Source organism: Amphiprion ocellaris, chromosome 19 (genome assembly GCF_022539595.1).
Source record: "Amphiprion ocellaris isolate individual 3 ecotype Okinawa chromosome 19, ASM2253959v1, whole genome shotgun sequence".
Lineage (NCBI taxonomy): Eukaryota > Metazoa > Chordata > Actinopteri > Pomacentridae > Amphiprion > Amphiprion ocellaris.
In genome coordinates this window covers 20,656,539-20,677,063 of record NC_072784.1, presented here as the reverse complement: position 1 = coordinate 20,677,063, position 20,525 = coordinate 20,656,539, and the positions used below count along the sequence as shown (strand labels likewise).

Genomic DNA, 20,525 nt, shown 5'->3' with positions numbered 1-20,525 from the left:
GGAGAGGAGGCAAGTCAGGCATTTGGTGCAAAACAGACTTTATGCCAAAACGTGACCTTTGAGAGTTGTGTCTGTTTTCGTTTTTGTTCTGCAGGGATATGAATAAATATCTTTTGTGAGCTGAGAGTTTTGATGTCTGTGTGGGTGGGCGTCTGTTTGTGTGGGTAGCTGGACATATGTACACGTGAGTCTCCTATAAGCACGACAGCCTTGCAACATTTGTCAATGTTCGGATGATTTCTGGCCAGTTCGGTGCAACGTGCAGGAGATGAGGGGGTGTATGAAGCAGTAGGCCGGTTATGCAGCAACAGAGTGGGCTGTCAAAGAGTGAACAAGCCGAGTACTTAGTAAAAATTAAACATAGTGCAAAGCTGAGTCCTCGGAGAACCGAGATTCAATAAACACCCACTTAACAGGATGTTTGCTCCTCCACGAGGTTCATTCTGTTACATTTTTCTATGTATCCATTAACTTGTGTACACTGTCATAATCGTATAATCCCACTGTGGGCTTACTGGCCTTATTTTGATAGCTGTGACATTTTTATAAGCTAACCACCTAAGTGGTACCTGTTGAATTTTCTTGCATAGTTTTTAAATGTGCTGTGCATTTCCAGTCATTGTCCATAGATTTCTGTTTAACATTTCATCTGGATTATTTTTTTATTTTTTTGTTGATTTTTAATAATATGTATATATGTTTAAGTTTGCTATAAATTATTCAAAATAAGTGTTTCATTCTATAGTTCATGAAATAGTTTAGATTTCAAAAGCTTCCTTACAGTAATAATAATAATAGTTATCATAGCATGTATTGCAACTAGGGTTTCATTTTCCCTCATGCAGTTTCATCATACAAGGCAAAGAGTTAAAGAGTTTAATTTATATTTCAGTGTAAAAATAGGGGACAAGTCCACAATTATCTTTTAGTGCCATATAAGGCTATGTTTGACAAGAAGTAAAACCAGTCCAGTGTAGCAAAATTGGAATACTGCATAGAGGAATTTGCAATAAATGGACGCCTTAAGGGTAATCTTTTTATTCCCCCATATTCACTTATCCCTGGGTTGCTGGAACTAATCGTAGCATAAAACAGGTCTGGAGTTTATTGAAGGGCAAACCTACAGACTGACACATCCCCGACTATGGGCACAGAGGGGTTTTTGTCTGGAAAACTCACACTGAGAGTATGGAAGGCCCAGACTGAGGATTTGACCCATGGATTGTCATTTAAGCTGTATAGTAATGATTGTAAAGGAATACTGAATGGGTTCCATATGAGTGATGAATGCATATTCTGGGTATAAACTGAGAAAAAAAAAGATCCTTGAAGATTAAACATCAACACATTCAGTTGTTGTGTGTCTGTTTGCATGCCACAGGTTCAGAACATCAGCCAGTCAATGGAGGTGCTGGACCTGCGGACATACAGAGATCTACAGTATGTGAGGAACACTGAGAGTCTAATGAAAGTGGTGGACGGAAAGCTGAAGGTGGCCTCTGAAAATCCCCGCAGCCTCAATCCAAAGGGCTTTCAGGTAACCGGCAGTCTGTCACCTCCTGTACAGTGGTGTGTGTATATTATTGTCAAGTGAATGCAGATTCTATTGATGCGGCCAAACTTTGCCAGATGCACTGCAATCTCTTTCACTCTTCACAGACAATAAAATTTTGCATGACTCTCGGTAGACTACCGCATAAACATAGGTACACAAATTCAATCTATGTCGGAGCTGTTGAGTCACAGGCACAGAGGAAATCTGAATAAATTCACATAGTCCTGAATTATTAAATCCCTGGGACTAGAAGAAGGGAGTTTTTTTTCTGTCTTTCTCTCTTCCTTCTCTATATACTTAACATTCTGGTGTCTTCTTGTAGATAACAGGCACATATATTCACATTTATCTTTACCTTATCTCTCTACAAGCTAAGGCTTAGCCGTCATTATCAGTGGGCTTTTTTGTCTTCCTGTCAGCAGGCTGTCCTGCCCAGGTTTTCTCCACATTTCTCACACTCTTACAGATATTAGATGGACCATAAAATAGTTTGATTAAAAGATGCCCTGATAAATGTTAAGTATGCTTTACTGCTAGGACCATGCCTCTGCACCGGGACAAGCATGAATGGCTGTGTTTTGCTTCCAGTGTGTTTTATGAAAGCTATTCCAATGAAGATAATGAAGATGTCTGCGAAATTAGCCAATTTATCAGTAAAGCCTGAGATGACTAAAATATGCAGAATGCAAAGTATTACACGTCTGTGTTTCTCAGAATGCAAATATGCTATCTAACAAAGAGAAAAAACTTCATTTAAAAAAAAAAAAAGAGGCAGGATTTGACCAGCGCAGGTTGGCTGATGAATGCGTGCAGCTTAAAGTTGCCGATGGCAGAGCGTGGGAGATTAACGAGAGCGAATTTTCGCGGCATGAAAAAGTGAAAATGAGATTTATGATGTGGCGCCACAGGGCTGAGAGCTGCTCCATCACCAGATTTACGATAAACCTTAACAAGGAGGAAACAGCCCCTCCTGTGGTGGCCACACTTTATTGATACACCTATTCCTCTCTTGAGTCCTCCGCCTTCCACGCAGGCAGCTTGGTTCCCCTGCTGTTTCCTGCACTCCTACCTAAAGACACATTGTTCTTTTCACTTCTAAACCCATAATGAGTCACAGTCCTGGTTTACAACTAGCAGAGCGTGCTCCTTACTGTGGGTGAAATGTAATCACCCGAAATAGAGGACAGCAAACAGACATTTGGCTAAATCAAAAGTAATGTCTTAAGTAAGTGGCTTCTCTGTCCATACAAGGAGATGAAAATGGAAATGTATCTATCTTCACAGACAGTAAAAAGACTAGACTACACTAAAAACAAGTGGGTGGAAGTTTGATCACAATGACAAAACAAACAGAACATAGGAAAATCACAAGAGGCTGTTTATTGGTAGAGTGCATAAATATTAGGAGACATTGTGGTGTGCAAAGTAGTTCAAAGGAAAGAGATGTGTGCACTCAGAATGTCAGGATTACACTTCTAAAACCTCATTAGCAGTGAGGTGCTAATGGGGTTGAACAAATGAACCTGCACCACTCTTCGCGAAAAGCAAAAAGACTGACACAAGCACCTGACTGAGGCAAAAGCTGCGAACTAGAAACAGTAGAAGATTGAAGGGCTAATTCATCTGTGCATTATCTCCTATACTGCCTAGCACGGACTAGAACCTCATCCCCTGACCTCTCCCTTCCCCTGGGGTTTAATCTTCATCACCCCTTTGTCTCTGCGATAACTATCTCAGGAGTTGAAAGACAAGGTGACCCAGCTGCTCCCCCTGCTGCCAGTGCTGGAACAGTACAAGGCTGATGCCAAGATGATCCTGCGTCTTCGGGAGGAGGTGAGGAATCTGTCCTTGGTGCTTATGGCCATCCAAGAGGAGATGGGGGCCTACGATTATGAGGAGCTGCGCCAGAGAGTCCTGCTACTGGAGACCAGGCTCCACTCCTGCATGCAGAAACTAGGTACATAATGTATATGGATCAGTGGTTGTGTGGTTAGTGTTGCTTAGTTTGAACTCTATTGTCAGATATGATTTAAGCATTTCAGCAATTAGAGGGTTGGTAAAAGCTGTGAAGAAAGGAATTAGTGATTAAATTAGAATCACCAGTGGTCAAGATCTGTTGCACATTGTCAAAACTTCCACTTTGCTCAGAGTTTGAATTATCTACATAAATTAGGAAAAATTGGCCTGGAAAGACCAAATGCATAATTGATTGCGTTCTCATGTAGTGGGTTAGCTTAAACTGATGATTTTACAAAACTCCACATATATAATCAGATGACTTAACATTAAAAAAAAGACTGTACTAAGAGTTTAGCCTGTAGCTCATTAGTGTTTCAATGTTGTCTTACATTGGGTTTAAGCTTCACTGAAAGTGACAGTAAGTTGAAATAATATTTACTACAAATATATACACACACCCGTTCAAAAATTTGGGGTCACTCATGCAAATTCGTGTTTTCTATAAAAGCTCACACTTTTATTCATGTGCTAACATAATTGCACAAGGGTTTTCTAATCATCAATTAGCCTTTCAACACGATAAGCTTAACAATGTAGCATTAGAACACAGGAGTGATGGTTGCTGGAAATGTTCCTCTGTACCCCTATGGAGATATTTCATTAAAAATCTGTCGTGTCCAGCTATAATAGTCATTTACCACATTAACAATGTCTAGACTGTGTTTCTAATTAATTTAATGTTATCTTCTTTGAAAAAAAATGCTTTTCTTTTCAAAATAAGGACATTTGGCAGTGTGTGTGTGTGCGTGTTCTCTTGAGTACATAAGCAAACATATCTCCTGACCTCTTCTACCTCTTTGACCCCCAGGCTGTGGGAAGCTCACTGGAGTCAGTAATCCCATCACAGTACGTGCTTCAGGCTCGAGGTTCGGCTCCTGGATGACAGATACCATGATACCGAGCTCAGACAACAGAGTGAGTTTCTCAATTTTTACAACCCACTTTACTGTTCAACAAACATCAGTAGGATAGAGGATAACCAAACACAGAGGACAGCCAAAGTCAACCGAACTCTGTCAGCTGCTCAGTGAAAAAAAATACCTCACAGCAGTGTTGTCATGCTACTTCAGTGACTGATTGACTGTTTTGCCTGAGTAGGACTTCTCATGAGCTCTCGAATAGGAGAAGAGACAGAGAGAGAAATGGGAATGCGAGGCTGAGTCACTGATGGATAGCATCTCTTTCTCTCCTCCCTGTCTTCTTCTTGCCACTACAACTCCAGCTGATTAATCACTTCATCATCAGTGGAGAAATGAATGAGTTGTTTGGGCTAAAGTTTTCCAAATCACCTGGGTAATTATGCGGAGTGTGCAGAGATGCTCTGGACTCAAATGATATAGTAATGGCTTCAGCTGATTAGAGATGACGGGTTCGTATTGAGCAAGAAGTAGGAAGAAAAAAGAAGCATTATGGGGTATGGTGAGTAAGGGAAATGGAGAAGTAGAGTGGATTATTAGCCATCTGTTGGGGAGAACTGATGGCAACTGAAGTTTAAGAGGAGAGATGAGGTTGGCCCTTTTCACCTCTACAATGAATCATAACAGGCTAAACAGATATTGCAGTCAGAAAAGGTCAATTTCCGTGATTGAATGCCCTGATCTTTGTCTTTAATCACCTGACTTGCTGAGATCATATTAGACTCTTTAGATCAGCCTCTCGTTGTATTAATAGCCAAATACATCAACAATACCACATCAACATCCGCAGCAATCATCATAATCATATTTGAGAAATGCCATTGTCGCTCAGGAGCCAAACAGACGAGAGGCAGAAACTTGGTCTAAATGTACGAGAGCTTCAGCCTGGCTCAGCTCCTGCATCCTGTTCAGCTCCAGGGACTCATTTAGCAAGCATAGGAGAAACAATGCTTAATGCTCCATAATCTCTCCTCTTCCATAATTCACCACCCCCAACTCCTCTCTTACTCCACCTCTCCTCCCTCCCAAAACTGCTTATTCTACACGTGAGATGGAGGCAAAACCGGGACAAAATTAAAAGAAGAACGGACAAAAGCTACTGCTTAGCAAAGCTTTCCTTGATATGTTAAGGACAAAACAAATATTCAAGCCAACTGCAGTTTAATTGAATCAATTAAAAGCTGAACTGTGCCTCGGCGGAAGCACTGAGGGAATGAGTTGGAGATGCAGCCAGAGAGGGGCCACGTCAGTGCAGAGATCCGCTGAGAGTGCTTGAGGAAAAAGATAGAGTTGCTAAATGGATTGATTTTCTGTAAATGTGGACTGGAAAGGGCAGGGAGCACAAGCAGTGGTTGACTGCACAACGCAGGCAACATCTTCACTCCCACATGCAGGAGAGATCAATATTTCAGAATGCACATTTAAGTATGCACAACTGTGTGAAGGCATGCACTCGCACTCAAACAGGTGCAGCTTTACCACGCACGCATTCTTACTTTGCCCAGGGCATTGCCAACAGCAGTAATGAGACATCACTTACAAAGCTCTTGCAGTGAGGTGTGTCAGGCGTAACGCAACAACATTCTCCTGTAACCTTTAGAATTTTTCATAAGCTCCTTTAGTTTGCGCCGTCTTTCCAATGGGATTAATTTTTCTTTTTTCCACAGGTGTGGTCTATGGATGGCTACTTCAAGGGGAGGCGTGTCCTGGAGTACCGTACGATGAATGACTTCATGAAAGGCCAGAACTTTGTGCAGCACTTGTTGCCACACCCTTGGGCTGGCACAGGCCACGTGGTCTACAACGGCTCGCTGTACTACAACAAGTACCAGAGCAACATTATCATCAAGTACCACTTTCGTTCTCGAAGTGTGCTGGTGCAGCGCAGCCTGAGTGGAGCCGGCTACAACAACACCTTTCCCTACTCCTGGGGTGGCTCCTCTGACATCGACCTGATGGCGGATGAGAATGGCCTTTGGGCTGTTTATACCACCATCCCCAATGCTGGGAACATTGTCATCAGTCGCCTGGAGCCCCAGAGTCTGGAGGTGCTGCAGACTTGGGATACAGGCTTCCCCAAGCGAAGTGCCGGAGAGTCTTTTATGATCTGTGGCACGCTGTACGTCACCAACTCCCACCTGGCTGGTGCCAAGATCTACTTTGCTTACTACACCAACACATCAAGCTATGAGTACACAGACATCCCCTTCCACAATCAGTACTCCCACATCTCCATGATGGACTATAACCCCAGAGAGAGGGTCCTGTATACTTGGAACAACGGACACCAGGTGCTCTACAATGTCACACTCTTCCAGGTTATTAAGACTTCTGGGGACTGAGGGCTCAGACTGAACTACTCAAATAATACTGTGATCATTGTTCGGGGAGGGACAAAGAAGCTGGGTGAAGGTGGGCACAAGTTGTGGGTTGGGGGCTTCAGTGTATGGGTATAGACTTTTTTAAAAGAATTTCGATCTTCATAGAGTGCTATTATTCACATTCTCAAAAAACACTCCGACATTAGCGTCGGTAAAGACTGAGCGCTTCTCTTTTTTTTTCTTTCTGTGATGAGTAAGCATGGTTCTTTTTATTTGTGATGAGAAATAAATATCCTCTTTACCATTTATGACTTTGTAATTCATTGTTGCTTTCATTTCAAATTTTAGGAAGGGTGAACAACTCTGTGTAAAGGCACTGTGTAAAAACATGGCTTTAAACCTCCATACATCCATTAGTTGCACCTGCTTTATCCTGTAAAGCGTCGTGGGCAGTTGGAGCCTATCACAGCTGAGATTGCTACATCCTGGACAAGTTCCCAGTCCATCAAAGGGCTAACACATAGAGGCAGACAACCACACATGCTCACATTCACACCTCGTCAGCTTAGAATGAACCTACCATGCATGATTTTGAACTGTGTGTGGAAGCCAACACATCTGCAGAAAGCACACATCTCCACACAGAAAAGCCAAAGCTGACCAGCAGTTTGAGCCCATGACCTTTTTTGAGTCGACAGTGCTAACGACAGCATCTTGTATTTGTTATTAAGTCCTTGTCCTTGTTGTTCACTGACACTCAACTTAGACACACAAAAAGCATTTTAAAAAGTGTTTCAAGTCAAATTAAAGCTGTTTTTCAGACTGATATCTAAAATCCCTAAATAACAGAAAATATGCTAAATGGTATAATTTCAAAATGATTAAAACCCTGGAATAATTATATCTATCTGGCTGATAGAGAGTGGCTATCACTACTACAACTGAATGCTAAAATGACAAGGTGACAGGATGTGAATACTGACAAGGCAAACTCTGGGGCTGCATTAAGCCATATCTTTGAGAACAGATCTTTTTTTTAATCTAAAAAACAGAACATGGAGTTCTGTAGATTGAGTAATAAATGCTTCCATGTACTCATACAGCGTTGAATTAAACTGCAGCAGCCACCACTTACATTTTATTTCACCAAGGTGAATTGAAAGTGAAAGCAGAACATCTGGTAAAAAGGAGCAGGTGGTGATGTGAAGGATCCAGAGCACACAGGCCATGAGAGACAGAATGTAAAACGTATTTACATCTAAGCAGAAAAATGACACTTTGCAGTTTTTGTTCCTTTGCCAAGCTCAGTTCTGCTTTAATCATGTTAGTCACTCTACTCCTCTCAGGTGCTTTTTGCAAGGAAACAGTCAAACACGAGGCACACAGTGGGACAACACTTGTGAAATTCTCAGACTGCAGACCATTCATTGCATCTTTTTCATTATACTGAAAATATCCCTGAAGCCATATTGGCATTTTCTGCTGTATAGAGGACACTTTGGCAAAAAAAGACAACAGCTCGCTGTGCTTTCATTTTCTTCCTTTCATTTATAAGGCCTCTCTTTGCAGTGGCGTTGGTGAACAGTGAAAATATAAAATGAAGTAGAAGGTTCCACTCTTCTTGTAATGTGTAACCATGGTGATCCTATTCATCCTGGATGACCTTTCTATCAATAAGTGCTGAGCCGAAGAGAGCCCCGATGAGTTCATACACAGCAGTGGCTGACATTTAAAGAACAATACACAACGATACAGAGCCCACAACAATATCAGATAGGAATAGTGGTGCTTAAACTACACCCTGCAGGAAAAATAAATGTTATGGAACTAAAACTATGTCACTTCAAATGTCGATATAGATTTACTTAGTTAACAAACAAGCAGTTAATTAAACAGTGGCTGAATTTGCTCCTTTTGTAAGGTTAGGTGCACCAAGCTCTGCTCTCACACTGCCTAAACAAAAAAATAAAAAGGTGATTGGACTGTCCAGTCAGCTGCTCAGAAAAAAATAATGGCCCAACCTATTCTGAATGTGTAGGCAATTAAAAAACATAGCAAAAGGTTGCTCATTGTAAAAAGAAGTGTTTCACAGATCACTTTTTACTACAGTGTGACGTTTACAGTTTCTCCCACACATAAAGGTAGTTAATGTCAGGCATGGCTGGTTAAGATTGGCCAACAAACCTCTCTCCTTAACAGAGAGCAGGGAAGGAAATAATTACTGCACACAGATAATGCAATCTCCACAATGTAGCCAACTGAAAAATGCCAGGAGACTGGAAAGAAGCACTCATCTAAGAAATGTGGATGGAAAATCTATTCACATCCATATTCTCCTCTCTGAAGACTGCAACTAAATGGATCCCACAGCACGCACAAATAGAACTAGCATTAAAATTTTGATTCACTTTAACAACACGTTTAGCTACAATAAAAAAGCCACTTTCGATATCTGTCGTCTTTCTTTAGCAGTGTTGCTTCTTCACTTTTAATTATGCTTTCTGTTGCTGTGAGAGAGACATAAATTGCAATGCTATTAACAAGTGGTATAGGGAGGAAATGTTTGAATTTTTTATTTGAATTACCACAAGTGTTTGCTGCCAGACGTATAACCACTGTGTCTCTTGTGAGGCAAGTTTCATAAGCAGCAGTGGATGTGCTGTTGTGCCAGCCAACGCTCAGACAAGGGGCAGTAAGTAATAACAATAAAAATGAGGGGTGTGATGAACAGCACCAAATCATTATGGGTGACCCCATTTGAGCATTGCATCATTCTATCTGTATCAGAGTACATCATCTCCAGTTAAGGCTTATTTGTCAGTACACAGCCAGTGCTGTTGAGCAACAGTACTCGCATGTGTTCTTTACTCAGGATCATCTTGACGGTAAGCAAAAACAGTGGACTAAAAGTGGTGGTTGTGATTCTGGGGATCAAAACTAAACTGGAGGCAAGATTTATCTGTTAAATGTATGCAAGGTAGAGTTTCCTGTAAACCCAGCAGGTTCATTTTCATTTAAAATGCTCATTCTTGGGCTGCACAGTGGCTCGGTGGTTGGTACCGTCACTTTGTAGCTAGATCCCAGCTTCATGTACTGGCCTGGGATCTGTCTGCATGGAGTTTGCGTGTTCTCCCTATGCATGTGTGGGTTTTCTCTTGGTTCTCCGGCTTCCTTCCACAGTCCAAAAACATCCATCCATTCATTATCTATACACCGCTTAACCCTCAATAGGGTGGCGGGGAGGCTGGAGTCTATCCCAGCCAACTTTGGGTGAAGGCAGGGGTCACCCTGGACAGGTCACCAGTCTATCACAGGGCTACATATACAGACAAACAATCACGCTCACATTCACAACTACGGACAATTTAGAATCACCAGTTAACCTCATCATATTTTTGGACTGTGGGAGGAAGCCGGAGTACCTGGAGAAAACCCACACATGCACAGGGAGAACATGAAAACTCCATGCAGAAAGATCCTGGGAAGCCAGGGATCTTCTAGCTGCAAGAAGACAGTGCTAACCACCAAGCGACTGTGCGGCCCTGTCCAAAAACATGCTCAGGTTAATTGGTTATTCTAAATTGTCTGTAGGTGTGAATGTGAGTGCGATTGTTTGTCTCTATATGTAGCCCTGTGACAGACTGTGAACAAGTCCAGGGTGTCTCCTGCCTTCACCCTAAATCAGCTGGGATAGACACTAGCCCTCCGCGACCCTAATGAGGATTAAGCGGTGTATAGATAATGGATGGATGGATGCTCATTCTTCAATAATGATTGAATGAAAATATTCCTTCAGTCTTAGTCGATGTGCACATTTTCACACAATATTCAGCAACAAGTACCAACCAGTTAAATGACTGCAAAGGAACAGTTTGGTGTGAGTTAAAATCAGCAGTGTCAGTTGAGTAGATAAGTACAAAGTGTGGTGTAAAGTTCAAATTGTCGTAACATTTAAAGTGCAAAAAGTTAGTAGTATAAAATAACACTGATTAGTTATTGATTTTATGCCACCTATAGATGGTGCTTATAATTAGACCCATTGGGACAATACTTATCTGAGGAGAGGGGAAGTGAGAAAGTCTGGACTTAAATGCACTGCTTCATTTTCACATAGTATAAAAGGGCAGAGTAAAAGTTTAGAGTTAAGCTGCTTGTCATGCATGATCTAACGTGGAAGAAAGTGCAGTTAGTTTACACTGAAGGACCCTCAGGCATTTCTTCAGTTATTTTTTTCATTGTTGTAAGGGTCAGCAGTGACTTTGCCAGAATGTTTCCTTAATGCAGAGCCATACAGGTCCCTGGGGAAAACAATGGAACCAAGTTTAAAATTAAAGTGTCCCTGAACAATAAGTAACCAATCCAGATTTTTTATTTGCAGGATAACCTATGGAAATCTCTCAGCGCGAGCAGCTTGCATTAATGCAGGGGCGAAATCTGAAAGGAACAATAGACTACCAAGTGGCGTTGCCTGCTTGATTTACTTAAAGTGCCTATGAGCATGCATTCTCACATGCACTTGAGCTGATTGAGTGCAGGTGGCATCAATACAACTGGTTTGATGGAGTGCATGGGGTAGGATTCGTATCTAGGAGCCGGGATACAGACAACAACTCAAGAATTAAGAGGCATACCCTGTTCCCATTTTAATCATGCAGTCATCCTTGGGAAGAAGGGTTTGTTTTGATGGAAACACAATCATCTGTGTGAGTGTAGCTGGTCCTGAGACATTCCTCTTTGATTAAAGTGTAGAATACAAGCAGAGCACATTTGCATTCTGTCCCTACAACTCATCCAATAGTTACAGATACTTCCATTCTTTGAAAGCAATGTTCACAAATGACCCCACTCTTGTTTCATATGCCTGCCACTTCAGTCATTCCTTCACTGCACCTTTTTGCATCACCTTTCTCATTAATTGTACCATCAGCCACACTTGGAACAACACATCCTCTCCATCAAATCCACAAAAAGCAAACTCTTTCTCAACTCCCTGCCCCTCGAGGTGACACGGAGGCACTCTGAAGAGGGCTTTGAACATTTGTTTTCTCATGATTAAACATAACTTGCACACAGTTTCCTTAATTTCCCCCCACATTTCATATTCATGTTTGAACTCAAAAGGGATGCTGAAGGTGCCAGGGTGTTGATGGCAGAAGGTGAGTTTTCTTTACTCGCATCCTCAAAGAACGTTGCTCATTAATTGGCTCTTTAATTGTGTTCTGAACTTTCATTGATTCAGCACTTGCACCTTTAATCTCATTAGGTACTGCTTTGTGAAGGACAGTAGAATCATTCTGGGCTGCAGCCATGGATGATTCACTTTTATGACCCTGATGTCTGGACATAGCACACCTCACTGAGGTAGTAAAGGTTTACCACAAAGCTCTGAACTGAGTGCTCTCTTGGATTCCTCTTCTTTGTCTGTAATTTTAGTTGTATGTCGCTGGTGTGCCAGTAGACTAAAGGGGTCAGGATACATATACACAGACATCACAATATTGCCACAAGCAGAGATGAGCAACAACAGTCTGATAAGTCAATATAACTGCAAATAACTTTTAGAAAAAGTATATTAAGCAAAAGCACATTTCAGTACCTCCAATGCTACAAGGTAGATGTCAGAAATAATTGCCAAAATGCAAAATGAATAATTATTTGTATTTATTTTTATAGTTAATTAAATGAAGCAGTGAGCCACAACATTAAAACCAACTGTGTAATATCGTGTAGAACCTTCTTGTGCTGCTAGGAAAGCTCTGGGGATGTCATGTCCTGACACCAGGACATTGTCAGTAGATCTTTGCAGATTTGGGGGTTCTTGGATCAGTTTTGTCTCTGAACATCCTGCAGATCCTCAGGGTTTTAGAGGCTGCATCATTGCTTTAGATTCTTTATCATGTTCCTCGAGCCATTTTTTGAGAGCTTTCTTGGGGGAGGCTGCTTCCTGTCATTGCAACCGCACCACTGTGATTCAACAAGCAATCTGGTACTGTGAGTAGCAAAAGGAAACTCCATCCATCCATCCATTATCTATACACCGCTTAATCCTCATTTGGGTCGTGGGGGGCTGGAGTCTATCCCAGCTGACTCAGGGTGAAGGCAGGGGACACCCTGGACAAGCCACCCGTCTATCACAGGACTACATATACAGACAAACAATCACATTGGCATTCACACCTACGGACAATTTAGAACCATCAATTACGGTAACAGTTTTTGGACTGTGGACTGTTTTTGCAGCCTAAAAAAAGAAACTCACATAGGTGAAATCTGTCATCTTTGTGGTAGTGTTACTGATACTGTTGAAATCAAATAGACTGGCTTTTGCCTGATAAACTTGTTGCTAATGTTGATTTTGAGCTATCAATAATCATTTGGATAAGTTGGACAAGATCACTATTAGTTTAAGTGTAGTGTTTTGACTATTAGAAGCTCATTCAGCCTTGATGTACCGTCAAATCTTGTGCATATGACAAAAATCAACCACGTACTTTGGTTCTTCAGTCAAATCATGAATATTATTGTAAAAACGGACCTGTGTGTGACTGACAAAATGATAGAATTTTAGATAAAGATGTTTGAAAAGGGCTGAAGTAACAGCAATCTGAATGCCAGGACCCAAGGTTTCCCAACAAAGCATTGCATTATAACAAGGTGATCAATGCAATTCACTTCACCTAGCAGTGGGTTTAATGTAACATGCTAATTGCTGCATTCAGTTCCTGCTAGTGACAATGCTGAAACATATAATATGAAGTCCTTCACTTTTAAGAGGGAGCAGTTGCAATCCTTTCAGCTCACACTCCCCCCATCCCTTCCTCCCTCCCCTCTCCTCCTCGCTCTAATGACTCACACCTATTAGTGAAGTAAATGTATTCATTTGTAAAAAGCAGCAAGCAAAATTTCAGTTGGAGTCAGTCACAATACATTTCAGCTGAGACCAATTGTCTTGAGAGTTAATTACACCATTTGGATACAGTATGCAGAAATATTTAGAGGAATTTCTTTGTTTTGGATTCTTCCTGCCCATCCGTGGAAGCACAAACAAGAGCTGGAAATGTGTCTGATGTTGACCAAAACGTCAAATTCAGGTAAAGAGTGAACATTAACTACCCTGAGGAAAATATTGAGCAGATTTTTGATGTTTTCTAAGGAAAATACACTATACAAAATAGTTTCTGAGAGACAGAGAAGTAAAATACGGTGATGGGGATAATAAAATTCATACACATTTGGGCAGAAAGCAGTGGCATCTGACATCTGCAGCAAAATAAATCTATGTGACATTTTTGTGTCGAGCTCAACTTATGTGGGAATTTACACTGACAAGCTAAACACAACTTTAACGTTAATTTTGTTAACTTGCAAAGAGGCAAATGGAAAGACATAAGCAAACTTATTTCTTTCAAGAGTGGTGTGACCTGGGCCTAATGCTAGGCCAAGGGAGAGCTTCTGTTCTGTGTTATATACGTAGCAGAGCATCAGTGATATGTACTGCAGTTTAACTCCACTAGGATCCACAGCAGCTCTTCCGATAAAGGTTTCTCTCTCCCTATGAACACACGGCTTTGTGTCTTAACAATTCTGTAAAGAAACACATCCTGTACATATGCTGTTGAACTTGCAGACACAAAATGTAACTTACAGTTGCCACTGTGGGTGGTGACATACTGTAGTGTTCCCTTGGACTATATATAAGCTCAAGTCGTTCTCTTGGCAAACTGCAGATACTGTGTCTGCAAAGTCGAGTGAGACTCACTTGAGAATAGCTGCAGTTCCAAGCAACTTGCATGAAACTGATTATTTTTATGTGAATACAGAGCATGTACTGAGTTTATATTTGGCATCTGGGCTCTGACTTTGTTGCTTCCGAAGCACAACACGCTCTTGAGGAGTGTTTATCATATAAACATAACAGACACAACCTCCCTTGAGCTCAGAGGTTGATGTTGGGGTGTGTGTGTGTGGAAGAAATCTGCCTCACCCTGGATCCTCTACACAGTCTGCAGTGGCCAAAATGTGATGTCACAAGTGTTTTCATTTTAACAGTAGTGTGAATTGTTCTTAAAAATAGCCCAGATCAATAAAAGAATTATCTTGCAAAGACACCAGCGCAGTCCAAAAAATATAACAAATGATTATGAGCAAATGAATCACTTGATATTTTCACAGGTTAAGTACTGCTTAACCCACTTAAATGGAGAAGCCTCCCAGATGGGGACTATGACTTCAAAGTATAATAATGGCTTTAAATAAGTGCATTTTGTAGGCCAGATTTTGTACAAGGCACTATTTGTAATCCTGGAAACACACACTGAAATCTCAGCCAAAGCAGATTTTGCTTTATCAAAAACTCTGTGATGCTCCAGTTTGTTTGTTAGTACTCACTACTAGTTTCAGGCTAATATTTAAACTTAGTACATCATGATGGATGTGTTTATAAAAAGAATTTCTGTTTACAGGCAGGGTGTATGTATTTGAAACACCCTCAGTATTAGAAATGCAGGGTGGATCATGAGCAGCAATGGAATTTAAGCAACTTCAAACGCAGCGCTCTAAATTAGAAAGTTCAGGCAAAGGAAGTGAGGGGTTGTAAGGGAGACAAGCTGAGTGACAGACAAAGTGAAATCCAGGTTAGGTGAGAAGACTGTCAGATCACAGGCCTTCTATACTGTATGTCATTGAGACAAGATGCTGTTCTCTTCCCCAGAAGATCAAAAGATACGAGAGGGGCTCTCAGAAGAGACAGAGCCCTTTTCCTCTCTGTCCTCTCTGTTCTGCAACAAATGAGAAAGTTTGCAAAAGACAAAAGAAAGTGCTCTGTCAGAAAACACCAGGGGCAGTGGCCATGGGAATGGAAACATGGGGGGAGACTACTTTAGAGACCTGTAGTGCTGTGTGAGTATAATGCAGAATGCACCGAGATTCAATGGCCAAATTCAAAAGCAATCTCACCGGTGTTTCCAGTTACTCATGGCACAGGTTTGCTACTGTGGATTTTTTGTTCTCTCTTATAACAACACTGGCTGACATGTTACCATCTCTGTTTTTCTTCCTCAGGCATACACAGCTGTACACTGAAAATGCCCTCCATGCTGTGTGACAATGCCAACTTTCAACAGAAACTGCTGTTTCTAATTCACACCTGTCTCACCAGATGATTACAGGTGTCTTCACCTCAGATCTACCCATCCGACTAGGTAGTATGTACTGTTGTCTGAGGATGCTGTGTGCCAACAGAGAATATAGCCACATTTGCATGCAAAGCTTAACATTATGGCTACAAGCCAAAATAGATAATAATACAAAGTTGCTTAACCAACACACTTGACATTTTGAAATTTATATTTTTAACTGTCTCTGCTATTGGATAATAGAAAGGTATGGGCAACAAAGTATTTGAGGAGCTCCAGAGTATTAATAATGAACACTAAAACTCACAAATTCAATAAGGCATTTGCAATAAAACACTGAAGTTATAAATGTGTTCTTTTGATTACCATCATTTATTTTTCCAGGAAGCTCAATATTAAGTTAAAGTCTTAGATATCTTGCATGTTCTGTTATTGAAAGTGTGGATATAAAAAGTAGCCATATGTAATATCTATATGTGCTTTTTTTCCCTGTGCACATATTTTCCTCTGTAAGAATACAATTTTCTACCCCTTTAAACTGTAATCAAATGCTACGCCTTTCTCTCACTTATTTTTGTTGCTCTCTCTCCCTCTCTCTCTCCCCACCTACAGTGTGTGCTGAATTTTGCTTCAGGTTGAGACATTTGAGTTCACATTGCCCCCATAATACTATTGTATAATTCATGCCTATAGAATATGTATTCCATTTTAAATGCCGCATAAATCTTTATCATGCCCACACATTCATAAAATGATTGCACCATATCTCGCACATGCATTAAAACACATTGAGGTTTGACGTTTAATAAGAGTTTAGGTATTCATTTATGGGAGAGGGCACAAAAGCCTCAAAGTGAAACCACTGAAGAAAGAAATCCATGAGGGTGGATTCATATTGGTGTGATTATTTTTCTTCAGCTTGCATTAGAAAGAAAATCCCACTACCAAAATACCTTTTTTTAAAAAAAATAAAATAAATAAATATGCAGCAGCATTAGAAAGCTTCCACCAGGGACAAACATGACTTTTCCAGCCTCACAAGGCCCCACACCTCCCGAGCAGCACAAAGTAAAGGTAATTAAAAAACAGTCACCTCAGCCCCACCCGTCCATAAACATTGCAGACTGCGTGTACTGTGCAACATTAATATGCAAATTGGAGCGAGGGCTGTGATCAGGGTGCTTTACTGATCCAGTTATTAAATTAATTCCCCCAAAACAAGCGGCAAGAGGTGCTGAGGTAGTCAATGGGTTTTCCCTCTCTCTGCGCATATTAATGAGCCTTTATCAATTTTACATTCATCACAGTGGGAAAATGGAGGGGGACGGTGCGTGATGGCGCCGCCTCCCCCGTGGCAGGCCACCCGCTCTGCAGTCACAGCCATTCACCGTGTCGTCCATCACCTAAGCAACCCAGGGACAAGGGGAGCGGGATCTTCTTCATATCATCTTGGTGCACTCTTCTCACAATCAGTCTCAGGCTGCATGCACAGCTACCCACTGAGACAGCGGTTTTGCAGTGACTTCAACAGGTGATGTCACGCAGAAGCCAAAATGCTGCAGTCTCTGAGGAGCGGCACTGTCAAACCGCTAAATTTGCTAGTGACAGTAGGCCAGCAGACAGCAATTCAGTGTGAAATGAACACACAAACACTGCGTGGCATACACACAGTACGTGAATGGACAAGGACACACACGAGAAGAAAATAGGTCCCACTGGTAGGGGCAGTGACACTTGGCGAAAGAAAATGAAAACGACTGGCTACTGTTTGTTGTAGTTTATTGTCTCTTCTGGCAAATGCACACTCAGAGACACACACACAAAATGGTCTGCCATCAAACTGGCTTTCTTCAATATGAAAATGACTGACTTCCAACAATCAAATCAGCAGATGAAATGAAGGTTTCCTCCTGGGTGACATGTGGGAACAATTGGATTGTTTGTTTAGCTTGCTTTCTTTTATTTGTATCTGAAGTGACCTTGGGCAAAGACTGGAGTAGGGGGACATTAGCAAACCAGCGAGCATCGTTATAGCAATTACTAGGAAATCACGGGGCCACGGGGAGCAATTATGTGCTTTGTGTTTACAATCCAGCATAGGAGAGCGATGGGGGGAAAGATGAAGAAGAGCAGGAGCTGAAAAAAAAAATTGAGCTGTAGGCAAGTAGGAGAGAGTGGAGCGAGAGTGCAGGATGAGGAGAGCAGAGAGTGAAAGAGCAAAGGAGGGGGAGATATCAGTCGAGGCAGCTGATGAGAAGGTCGGCAGTTAGGTGTGTGAGAGCATGAGAGGAGAAGAGGAATCTGAATGGCAGCGAAGTGGAGTCATAAGTGTAATCGAGTGAACAGTGGTGAGAAAAAGTAGAGAAAGGAAACAGCCAGTAGCTCTTCTCAAAGTCTCTAGAGCAGGAGGCAACTTGGACTTCTAATACAGCATCTTGGTTCTCTGAGGCGAGAATTTCAAATGCTTCTGTGTCCCTTCTGTGGCTGCCCACACTGCCAGATGCGAGCGGTGACGAGCTGGTCTGGCGACAAGGCCAAGCTGAGTCTGGGGCTGGGCTGATAAGAATGGGGTCGGGGAGGTCACTGAGCTCACTGTATTGAGACATAACCGCCGGTCAATTCAATTTCCTTAAGGACACAGGAGTCCAAGACGCAATCAGAGCATTTCATATCACAGCCAGGCTCCTCTTGCCCTTTTCCCAATCTCGGCGGAGAAAGGTAAGAGGAATGAGTGTGAGAAAGCACAAGAAAGACACAGAAAGTGTCAGGAGATAGCTGTCAGCAGGGGCGAGAACTTCAAAGGTTACTGCGATGGCCCAGAAAATCTTAATTTCCTGTCAGTGTTATTGTAACCGGTGATTAAGCTCCAGCTGATCTCAAGAGGGAATGAGGGGAGGAACATCAGAGAACGCATTCACAAACAGATTCAGTAAAGCTTTAGCACACAGACAAACAGGGTAACACTGTCGGGATGTCGAGTTCTGTAAAAGAGAAGACTCAGCCTCTCCCCAGCGCTTTAATTATTCATATCAGTGTGTGCTTGACTTTCAGAGGAGAGGAGGAGTAGTATACATACAGGCCACCCGGCGGATCAAACACTACGCCGACTGCAACAGAGGATCCAGCAACAAAGACACCAAACTACCCTCTGATGCAGGGAAAGAAAGAGTGGAGGATGAATGGGAGGAGCTGAGGGAAGGACAAAGTATACAAAGCAGAAATCTAAAATTGACTGGAGATGCCTGTGGACACCCACAGACCTGGAACAAAATAAAAGATTGAAAGTCTGCATCCTCTGCCTACTTAGTGCGGATGTGGCCTTGTTTTTGCAGGGCCTCATTTTGAACTAACTTCACCGGCATCCCTAATGCTGTCAAATGGTCAGTAAGAGTTAAACCTTTTGCACCGATTGAATCCCTCTAATGATCCTTCAGATGAGATTACTATCAGAGCTGCGGTGATGACTCAATTAAGCTGACCCTTCAGCAGCGACGGTGCAAAGTGAGGGGAACATGATTAAACTGATGAAAAGCTCAGTTTCCCAGGCTGTGGCTTCGCACAAGTGCTGACTGAACCAACGACGGAAGTCCAGATCTTGCCAAATGGACCTATGAACACACTGGAAAATGATGATTTACGGGATTTTAAGTATTTAGATTTAGTGTCAACAAAGAGAGTGCCAGACCATTCTCTGCCAAACCATCACATTTCACAAAAGAGGTAAAGAAACCTGCTCAGCTTTCAGATGTTTCCTGTGCATGACAATGAAAGCATATAAAAATGTTGGTATTTTCCAGACAAAGGCATTGTCATTACTTTGGATGGGAAATAAGCAAAGTGGGGAATTTCTTTTCACTGGCTCAGTATCTGTTTATTTATATGTATGAGCACATATTCATATCTGCGTCTGTGTGCATTTGTCTAACAGGGTCGGAAAAGTGGCGCAAGGGCCATTTGGATCAAAGCTAATCCATTTTGTTGCTGTATTGTGCACATATATATGAAGGAAAAGCAATCCACCAGGTAAATAACCCAACGATAGCGGACAGGTGTTATAGCTCACAACAGAGGAATGTCATTGGAAGTGCAGCCTTAGATGCATCATAAATCATGCAGCAGAGGTTAACTGTGTGATTTCAAAATCAATATTTTGTGAGACTTTGTCAGACAGCATGGATGAGGTGTTCACACAAGTGGGTGGCTGAGAATGAAAGTTGCAATAAAGAAACCAGATGCTGAGAGAAGTGTAAACAAGTCCTTTGTCGAAGGGGCGAATTCATGCGAGCGAAAATGCAGCAGCAAAGATGAGAGAGGATGAAGAGGTTGTGATGAGCAGCTGAGCAAAAAGAAGAGCGGCTGATGAAATGATTAGAAGTAAAAACAGGCCAGATATGGGATCCTTATCAAGTGACAAGGAGCCAATTGCAATCATTTGGTATGTCTGCTTATTCAAAAACTCAACGTCTAGCAGTAGAAATCTGCAATCACGTTTATCTGAGCAATCTGTGTCCCAGTGGTTTCACATTCAGTGTCCTTATCGCCATCGCCACCACCAGGACCAGTGTTTAGGAAAAAGCAG

At 41.8% G+C, this 20,525-nt stretch overlaps 1 protein-coding gene across 2 annotated transcripts in view; it reads left to right on the top strand.

Moving 5' to 3' along the window:
• olfm2a (olfactomedin 2a) overlaps positions 1-7,120 on the top strand; it is a 43,594-nt gene extending 36,474 nt beyond the window's left edge. For both annotated transcript variants that reach the window (XM_023279611.3, XM_023279610.3), the window contains exons 3-6: positions 1,382-1,537; positions 3,293-3,512; positions 4,383-4,489; positions 6,159-7,120. In XM_023279611.3, the coding sequence (XP_023135379.1) occupies positions 1,382-1,537; positions 3,293-3,512; positions 4,383-4,489; positions 6,159-6,833 (1,158 nt within the window). In that variant the 3' untranslated portion in view covers positions 6,834-7,120. The remainder of the gene's footprint in view (positions 1-1,381; positions 1,538-3,292; positions 3,513-4,382; positions 4,490-6,158) is intronic.
• Positions 7,121-20,525: the final 13,405 nt, after the last annotated feature.